The following is a 10,627-nucleotide window of genomic DNA, read 5'->3' on the forward strand; positions in this document are numbered from 1 at the left end:
TGATCTTTTGCTCCTCTTTTTCAACTTGTTGCCTAGTCTCATTAGGAATCGGTGCCTTATCCTTTCGAGAGAATTACATGTTATATTTTTTTTGTGCTTTTTACTTTTTTGCCCGTTTTTATCTGATAACATTTTGACTTTGTTATTCAGTCTTTGTATAAAACAGACATTGCTTTTTGATCGTAATAAACGTGTTTTGCTTACTGATTTCATTGTTTATCTTGTCTCCTGGTCTCTTCAATGGAAGATTGCACCTCGAATGGCGCATTGTTTAACCTATTTTCTCACTAATGACGGGTTCCAATGGCTCCAGTGGTTCTTTGTTTAAATTTTTCCTGAGTTTTAACCGAGTCTCATTACAGGTCCCAACTGCTTTGAAATTGATTTTTTTATTTTAAATTTTATCTGAGGCTATTTTGGCTTTGTTGGTGATTTTTTTTAAATTGATGGTGAATTTGACTTTTTTAATGTTTGTGTTGTATTTTGTTTTATCTTCTATTAATAATAATAATAAATTGTTTCCACCAGTCAATAAGTAGCTTCACAATTACTTGTACAAATACAATCACATATTTGACTGTGGGAGAGCACTATTGGTCCGATGGCCCGTTCTCAAGTGTCTCATTCAGTTTATCTGGATGAAAGTGATTCCAAATTTTAAAAAAGAGGAAGCATTGTCTTTCAAGGTACCACAAAACCTAGCATTAAAAAACATTATTCTGGTTTTGGAACGCCTTTGAGTTGTGATATTAAAACTCATTCAACAGTCTGACTATGTCCTCATTACCCAAAATGTAGTTATCTAGAAATTGATGACCGAAATTTTTTGTTTCGGTATTAGACATGTTTTCAATCTTTTCAATTATTTCATCATCGTAACCTAGAAGCATTCTTAGGACCCGCCTTATCCTAACAATTATTGAAAAACTGTGAAAAAGATTTTTACCTAGAGTTATTTTTTTTTAATCAACCGCTTGCTTTTTTTAAGGAAGTTTTGCAATGAGAAACCCTTTAAAATTGTTGAAACATTACATTGTCCCCTTATGTTTTTTAGTGTTTGCTTAAGTACCTCATAGGCATGTAACTCTGATGCTAAAAAGATCCTATGTTTTACTCTTTCTTCGTAAGTGCTTTCAAACTTTTTTTCGATGAAAAATTAGACGCACGATACGTTTGACTACTTTGTCTATTTCCCTAATTGTTGTGGTTGTTGTTGACCCGTATATCAAGACTCCGTATTGTACTATTGGTTTTATGTTTGTTTTAAAGGCTTTTATCATCTGTGATTCTCTCAAAATTTTTCTCAGTTTATAAAAGATAGAACAATTCGACAAAGGTTTTGTGACCACATGCTTTGTGTGCTTTGAGAAACGTAGTTCATTATCTATCGTGACGCCCAGGTATTTGAAACTTTGTCTTTCTTCAATTTAAATGTTTTTTATGAATGTTCTTGACACAACATTTTTTTTGTTTTTATTTACAAAAAAGCATGCTTTTTGTTTTTTCCTTGTTCGGCGTTACTTATTTTTTATGAGTCAATCATTGACGTTATCTAGTGCTTTGTCGTGATCATCGTCAATTTGTGATGCAATACTTCTGCTCTTCACAACAGTGTCATCGGTGTATTAAATAACATTCGATTTTTTCAGGGACAAATTCAAGTCATTCATGTAGATAATAAACAAAAGAGGGCCGAGAATTGAACCCTGTGGCACGCCTAGTTCTATGAGCTTCAGTTTGGACTTTTTTCTCCAATTAAGGTATATTGCTTTCGATTGGACAAATATGATTTTAAAATGTTGTATGTTGAACCACGTAGACCATATCTATAACTTTTTTGCAGTAGAATCTTCTGATCGACAGTATTAAAAGCTTTCTTTAAGTCTAGTAAGGTGCATTTGGTTTTTCCGCTGTTGTTGTGGAGATTTGATCTTATTTCCTCTATTAGAGTTGCAATGGCATCAACTGTGTTCTTCCCGTGCCTGAAGCTAAATTGTGAATCTAAGGGAATTTCAAAAACGTTTAGAATTTGAATTCGATCAAATATAATCCGCTCAAAGACTTTCCCTATAATTGAGGGCAACGAAATGGGCCTGAAATATGATGGGTCATCTTTATTTCCATTTTTGAAGAATGGCATAACTTTTGCAAATTTCAAACTCTCTGGGTATTGTCCAAGTTCTATGCATCTGTTAAACATCAGTTGTAAAGGAGCTGTTAAACTGTAAGAAACTTTTTTAATGAAAAAATAGTTCAAATTATAGCAATCAAGGCTAAATTTGTTTTTACAGTTGTTGATAGCGTACTTTACGTCATTTTCAGATATCGATTTTAGAAACATACTTTGACTCTGATTTTTTATTGTGAGGGCAATTCTTGTTAAAAATTCCGTATTTAATTTTTTCCCAAGGTTTGAGAAGAATTCGTTAAATTCTTCTACTTTATTTTGTGAGAACAATAAACTATAAAGCTAAAGGTTAAAGAACTATAAAGTTGAAAAAAAGTTTCTGTTTTTTACCGAATCGGTTTTAAGTAGATTTTAATAAAAAGTTTGTTTTTTAGATTTGATGAGCGATATAAGGTTTTTACAAATTTTTTGAAAATTTTCGTTAATTTAGGGACTTCCAGTTGCATCTGCCAGTTTCTTCAGTTTACTTTTTTTTGTCGCTAAGTTTTTAACCTCATTGTCAATCCAATTTTTGTTGTTTTTTCGTTTACGATGTTTTTCAGGGAGGTGACTGTTTAATGCTTCAGTGAGCAGTTCGTGAAATTTTTTGAAGGCGTTTATTGGTAAGAGTTCTAAACTGCTTTTTGTAGACCTCAAATTGATACCTGAGATCTTTTTCGAGTTTTTCTTTTATAATTGGATAATTTAGGTTATGCCAATTGCGGCTTTTTATAGCCTTAAGATACGTTTCTGGACTGCCATTGAGGTCAAAGGAACCTTCTACCGTGTGATGATCTGTTATACAGGTTGATGTAACTTTTGTTTTTATCAAAAAGTTAGCAAATATTGCGTCAATGAGCGTACCTCTGCCATTTGATACCCTCGTTGGCTCATTATTGTTTGATATTGTTATTGTTCGATAAGACTGCAACAGCAAAGAAAGATTTCAAGCAAACATTTAGAGTCGTTTTCAAGCAAACATTTAGAGTTTCAAAGATTTCTCACAACGTTTCACTCAAGGTCAATCGACTGTTCTTCAGCTTTATTCGCCACAATGTTGTCTAATTTGTTTTTATTAGTAGGACAGCCTATTCATTATTAATGGCATTTATCTTGGGCTCTCCAATTCGTAATTATGTAATTAATTTAAGTAATTGCGTTTAAAACTTTTTTTTACTCATTAACCAATTTATTTTGAACAGTATGTGTATTTTTTTGTAAGTTTTCTTTCCTTTCCTCATTTGATAGACCATTAGGTCAAGAATGTGGTTGGAACATTAACTGCCATCACCGAGTCTCCTTGTTTTATATATTTTTGTCGGTCGTGTAGTGTGTTACATTTTTACACCATATCCGTAATGAACTCCAAGCCTGAAATAGCTCATACGTACTTTTTTTTACTAGATCGAGACAGAAACAATGATCCCATATGTTGGACCATGTGTATAGATAAGCTTTATTCAAATCTTTTGTTTTTTTTTTTCATTGGTCATTTTTCGGATTGCAAGGAAGTTTAACTACACTGAATAAACAAGTATCGATTTAAAGTCATACTTTTTTCATCTCTTGATGTGTTTTGTGTCTTTATATAGATCATCTTGGAAAAGCGTATCGAGATACAAAAAAATGATGAGATCGATTAGTTAGAACAAAAGTGGGTGGGGTTAATGGTTAAGAAATGCACCATTCAACACGTTTCAAAGCGGCCGAGATGGCTAACTTCTTGAAAGTTCCGTGTTCGCTGTTTGAGATTATCCTCTGTTTAGGAGTTGAACGTGTTGTTTTCTCACCCTCTGAAAAACTTGAACCTATCCAATGGGAGCAGCCATCCGAAAATGAAATTGTACATGACACGGACCTTCCCCCCATACACCACCTGGCCGACATAGCAATCGATGACTCACTGCAACCAATCACCCCCCTCAATGCCGACTTCGAGGAACCCGAGGATCCCTCCAACTCAGACTTCCAAATCAAGACTAAAATGAAACTGAAGTCATTTCTGAACAAAGTTGCAGAGAATGTAGAGACACTTTCACAGAAGAAGGCTTCGACCATTGAGACACAGAGCGTGGCTTTGGAGGAGGAAGTTTGTTCATACGTGGAGTATATGGGCGTTACAAGCCCTGTGGGCTGGGACAAAAACGTGCCCGGGGATGTGGTTAGAAGTGTGTGGGTGGTTGGGCCTGGGAATAGGCAGCAATTAATTGTTGTAAGTTGAGGAATCTAAAAAAACTGAATCGCTTTTATAACAGTTTCAAAAATAATTGTGTTTGACAAAAAACTAAAACATTAAATATAACAGTTAAGCTGAAAAAGTAAATAATCGTTGCGATAGCCACTTTAAAATCTTAGTTTCATCTGAAGAGAAACAAAAACGTAAACTGTAATCATTTATTGCAACTAGGGCAATTCCCGGGTCGAAGTGTCACCGCAATTCACGCGAAAATATGTTAGATAAGCGGTGAATTCGGTGAAATTACATAAATCAGGCGGTGAATGTGGTGAAAAAAACTTTATCGCCTGGTAGCGGTGAAATTACATAATTTCACGCTGATTTTAGCTGCGAACTTACATAAATTCAGCGCTCTGAAAAAAGTGTCCAAATTATGTGAAATAAGCGGTGATTGCGATGAAAAAGAATAATTTCACCGCTTAGCTTAGAGGTGAAGTTACTTAAATTCACCGCTTAGAAAAAAAGTGTTGTGCAAGATCAGCAGCGAATGCGGTGAAATTAATGGGGACTAAGGGAGGAATTGTTAGATTTAACCCCCCCCCCCCCAAAAAAAAGTTACTCCTTAATCTTACATCTGTTGACATTTTTTCTAAGCGGTTAATTTATGTAATTTCACCACTAGAGTAAGCGGTGAACTTACAAAATTCACCACATTTCACCGCTAAAAATCGCAAATCTTACAAAATTTCACCGCTCATGTTTTACGGAAAGTAGAGTGAAATTGATTTATATTCAAAACAAAAATACTAGAAGTTAGTGAGAGATGGGGCAGTGGGAGACGAAGTGCATGACATGCAGGAGGTGAGAGGTTCCAACCCTTGTTAAGAAGTTGAAGAGCGGTGACTTTTTGTAAGTTTACCGCTTACTATAGCGGTGAAATTACATAATTTCACAGCATTTCACCTCAAAATTGTGTACGAAATTTGCGGTGAAAAAAAACAACTTTTCACCGCTTATCTTATTTATTTTTCCGATTTTTCCTCGACCCGGGTGAAATTAAACCAGAATTTATTTTTTCAGACGTTTGCGTTGCTGTTTTTCTGTTGGGCGTCAATTGATTAAACTTGTTTATTTTCTGCACCTTCAGCAGCTATCGGCTATTTCGAAATATAAATAGAAATACAGATTAGCCTTGCTTTACTTCCCTTTCCTTTACAATAATTTGGGGTTCTTCAGCCCCAAGGATCGTCCTCATCCGGCCACAAACGGAAGGAGACAACGGGACTGGATGTAGAAGATGGAAAAGATAGCAATAAGAGCAAAGCAGTGACGTCACACGGTCAGAAGAGTAAGAAGAAGAGACAACAAGGACACAAACAGCGAAAAAAAGAACGAACAGGTCAGTTAGACCCCCCCCCCCCCCCGCAGGTGTTAGTTCAACTGTGTAACTTTGATCATAACTAAACTAACCAATAACGGATTCAGAGCTTATATAACACGAAAAGAATACTTGAGAGCAAGGAGTGAATGCACAACCTGCGCTATAGTTGCTCCAATCTGTTTCGAATACTTCGGACCTTTGTTGCGGACAATTTTAGTCTCCATCAACAGTCAAGTTCCAACGAGCTGGCCATAGGAAAAATTTCCCTGATCGAAAAAAGATATTTACTATACAAGTTATAGGATCTTTCCCGCGGCCCATCCAAATGATTGTTCAAAACTAATTACTATGTGCTCCTGGCTATGTATTAGTTGATCACATTCCATCAAATCCATTCTTTTGGTGATTTCGGTCAAACATGATAACATATAACCGAGAACTTCGGCTGGTCTTTTTCTCCAGCTTTTGAGCATGCAACGTCATACGCCCCATCTTCGGAATATCCACAGCAAAACTCGTCCTCACCATCATTGCCAGGTTCGCCAATCATGAATAAGGAGGTATTCATGTACGATGAGCTAAAATAATGAGACACTTACAGCGTGAAATTGTTTTGAGGGTGCAACGTTCTGCTCTCTTAAGTCGCTCTTTTGCAGAGGTTGGTTCTGTCTCAGTTGATAGCAGAGAGGCCCTTCCAGAGCAAGGCGTCGGTTGGCTTGGGCCTCTTTGCGGCAGGAGTTGTAATTGTCTTCTTGTTGGGTTGTAGAATATCCATCGAACGTGCGGCGGTTTTATAATCAGAGATGAGCTCGAGCGCACTTTGAATGAAGAGAGGCCTTAAGCTTAGATTTAGGACGTTTTTTAATCATTTTTTGGGCCAATTTTCAAATGAAAAAACCGAGGTCAAATTTGTAAAAAAAGTTGCAAATTAATGTAAGAGTTGCAAATTAATGTAAAAGTTATAAAATTGTTTGCAAAATAATGTGAGAATTTGCAAAAATTTGCAAATTAATGTCAAATTTGCAAAACCTGTTTGCAAATATTTGCAAATATAATACATTATTTAACAAAGTTTGTAAATCAATTTGCAAATTTTTGCAAATTTGACCTTGGGTTTGGACTACGGAAGTTCAACCACACGGAAATCTGGTCATGGAATCATTAGAACGAATTCTGATCAAGCGTAACTTTGAATGCACTGCAAAGAAATAAAATTTGTACAAATATTTTTCAAAATTTATTCTGGTTTAAATAGGCTGCATTTGTAATAAAAAAATTTTAAAACGACCAAAAATTGCATATTTTTGATTCGTACCACAGTTTTATCTTGTCCAAATGTATCAGCTAATAGATATACCATGAACGCATATGGATAAGGCTGAAATTTTTTTAAAAAATTTTTAACATATATTTAAGGTATGCTCGGTTGGGGAAATCATGGTTGAAATCATTTCTAAGTTCAGTCGATTCTCAGGAAATTTTCTTGCTATCAGCCTTGTACCCACAAATCACCATGGTGCCCACGCAATTGAGTATTTGCCTTTTATTTGTTCCCAGAAACCCTCACAATCGGGTCTTCAAAATTTCGTCATCATCAACCCACATAATCGGGTTGAACGGAAGAAAGGCTGAAAATGATTCCAAAAAAATTGAACGCCTTACTTAATGTGAAAAAAATTGGTAGTCTGATCAGAGGCAATTTTGTGCTCACGCAATTCTGATCAATAAAGTTTACGATCACGCGGTACTAAAAGCGGTCTGAACAGCGGTCGCCCAAAAGTCTGGACAATGGTTTGGAACTTGTCTGATCATATCTGTTTGGAACGGTGAAATCAGAGGTGTCTTTGAGCCCACTTCCAGGGCGAAAAACTTTAATTAAAAGTTAAATCGGTCAAAGGTTTTCTTCTCAGTGATCACTTTAGTACGGGAAGATCTTATAAATCAGGCCACAGGCTGGGTACGCAGCTTCGAAATTTTGGAGTCACATTCCTTGTGTATGAATTAGTATGAGGTTTTCTTATTCGATAACAAAAATACATTAACAAAAATACTTAAAAGGAGAGGAAACATTTTGGAAGACAAATTCGCTTCGAGAAGACAATGATTGAGCTGTTAAAAATTCTGTACGAGGAAACACGGGTTGCAAAAAGTCTTAACTGGGTAGGTAATATTCTCATGCAATAGCTATCGTTTTCTTGATCGGAACACAATTTTCTAGGAAAAAATTTCTGCTGTTCGCAATTTAATTGTTTAGAGTCTGCTATTCTGGTACTTGCAAACAACACTTTTCGATTTGAGTCACTAATTGAACTGCGTGTTCACAAGAAAAAAAAATGTTTTCTGATAATGAAAGATTGTTACATTTTCTTACGTTTTTGAAAGCAACTTTATTTTTTTTTGGAAAAGAAAGTAGAGCTCACAAATTAAGCACAAATCTGAAAAACTGAGAAAATTTGAAAAACAATAGGAGGCAGAATTATTATGACTACAAGTTTGAAATTTTAATATAACATCAGATTATGTGATTTTTATCTAACTTAACAAAAAGGTTCGGAAATTTTCGTTCGCATATAATTTTCCGACCCCGCTCAATCACATTTTCGATTTAATTGTGTACCAAATGAGGAAGAGATAGAAAGCTTTAAAAACTCATCTTCTATTCGAAAACCATTGGTGTATTCCTTTAAAAAGTCGCTTCAGACTCCAGCCAGCAAACCTAATAATGCTTCATTAGAGGGCCAATGATACCCGCCATTAAGAAACTAAGAGACAAGACAAACAAATTTAAATAAAGTCAACAAGCGTTAATTATAACCAAAACTGAATTTCTATCTATTTTTAATTTAAAAAACTTATTAATAAAGTCAAAAGGCATCAGTTAAAAATTGAACCAATCAAATTGACATACATTTCACCAGAGAAGAAAGGGAAGTTCAGTGAGTATAATTTACATAAAGATAAAGAAATCAAAAAGGGTAAAGCTGTTAAAAAGTACATTTATATGTTTTGAAAACAATTATTTTCGAAGTGATATAACTGAAATCAAGAAAACGCTTTGTTTATACCTTGATAGAAATCCATTGAAACCTGTCATAATCCAAAATGTATTACAATTACTAAAAACAGCAGGCAGAAATCAAAAAGTCGAATACTTAAAAGTTATAATCTTTTTGATGAGAACATTAAACAAAACCAATTGCGCTTGATTTCCACGCGAAAAATGTGATCTGCGACTTTTTATTAATGTGTTAATTGAAGAAAACAACAAAAATGAACATCAGAATTTGCAAAATAATCAAAAATCAGAAAAAAGTTATGAAAATTTAAAGTATCAAAGCCCTAAAAACAATTATTAAAAAGATAAAATAGCCAGAAAGACAATGTTTTAATTACCCTAAAAGAGTATGCCATCTTTGTGTTCGTTGAAATTAAATGAAATTTCTACAAGACAACAACTAATACATTAAGAGCTGAAAATTGTACAATCTTTGTTTTGCAAACACAGTGTTGAAGCAAAAAAACAATCAGCTTTTCGTTGAAATTGTTTTGTATCTTCCTAGAACTTCATTTGATTGTATATGTGATTTGTCAAAAGTTCAGCAGTGATTTTCAATCATTCTGTTCAGTAATTAACATTACAAAAAAGGCAACAAAGTTTTTATGAAAAAAAGGACAGTTCCCCATTCCAATCGGAAAAATTTCTGTAATGTGAAATTCCACGGTCAGATCCAAACTTTTCTAGCTGTTACTGATCAAAAACTGAAACAATGAATTGTTCCATTTAATACCGAAAAAGCTGATTTGACAAAGAAGAGAACATATCAAAATAATTGATGATTTTTGAATAATTATCAAGTTGTAATAGCAAAAGCCCACTCTTTGCCATCTGAAACCATAATATAGTTTCCGTGGAGCTTCCTTATATAGCGAATAAGCTTCCGGTTAATCAAATTGAGTAAAAACTCTACAGAAGGAACGATAAAGGCTAATAAAACTGATGAATTCCTTAACAAAAATTACGACACTTTTTTGGAACTAACAAAACCATGAGCTTTACTCCGAGAACACAAAATTTATCCATTTATTTAATCTATTTATCATTTGAACACAAATGGAATTTCTGATTATTTGAATCTCTAAATGAAAACTGATTTGTCTGTGATTTAGACGAAAAAATGCAATAAAAAAAGCAAATATGAAAAGATGAAAAAAAAATGCAAAAACGTAATTGTTCCAAATAATTGCGTAATAGATGTTGAGGCAAACAAAAATTTTAACATATCATTTTTAAATTATGCATTTTTGATTATCATTGATTTGAATTAGCGAATCCAATTTGATGGTTCCACAACACTTTCCTAAAAAATGTTGGTTAAAATACCCTTCTTATGAATAAAAGAATATCATGTCAGACGTTTTAATGTCTGCACGACCGTTCAATATGGTCAAAGTGGGCTAAAAAGAAAGGCGCAATGTGTGACGTTTTTCAGAGAAACGCCAAAATTTTTAAAACCCTCAATGTTAGCCAAAATTTGGTTCAAATAATTAAGCAACTGTCTTTTATCCCTAAACTTGGAATCAATGAGACCCTCTTTAAAAATTTTATCGTACTTTTTGGCAAAATTGATGAAGATTTGGGCAAATATTACAAAAAAAATTAATCAAAATGACAGAAGTGAGGCTATCGTAAGCAAAATTTGAAAAAAAAATGTATTTAGTTTGACATTCTACGCTGGTCAACCTTTCTAATGATATCACTCATAACTCTGTACGATGAATTTATTGATGTGCGAAAATTGACTGAAAGAAAAAAACCCAGTTGAACGTATAGTTCCTCGCACACTAAAGTGGGTCGGATCAGTAAGGCACTTTTCTGGTGAATTTCGAAACTCAAATAGGCCGA

At 34.2% G+C, this 10,627-nt stretch overlaps 1 protein-coding gene across 1 annotated transcript in view; it reads left to right on the top strand.

Moving 5' to 3' along the window:
- The window catches only part of LOC142358315 (uncharacterized), a 45,146-nt gene extending 38,835 nt beyond the window's left edge, over positions 1–6,311 (top strand). The window contains exons 9-11 of the mRNA XM_075409737.1: positions 3,934–4,379; positions 5,580–5,742; positions 6,187–6,311. Of these exons, the coding sequence (XP_075265852.1) occupies positions 3,934–4,379; positions 5,580–5,742; positions 6,187–6,311 (734 nt within the window). The remainder of the gene's footprint in view (positions 1–3,933; positions 4,380–5,579; positions 5,743–6,186) is intronic.
- Positions 6,312–10,627: the final 4,316 nt, after the last annotated feature.

Source organism: Convolutriloba macropyga, unplaced genomic scaffold (assembly GCF_964194025.1).
Source record: "Convolutriloba macropyga unplaced genomic scaffold, txConMacr16.3 SCAFFOLD_698, whole genome shotgun sequence".
Taxonomy (NCBI): Eukaryota; Metazoa; Xenacoelomorpha; order Acoela; family Convolutidae; genus Convolutriloba; species Convolutriloba macropyga.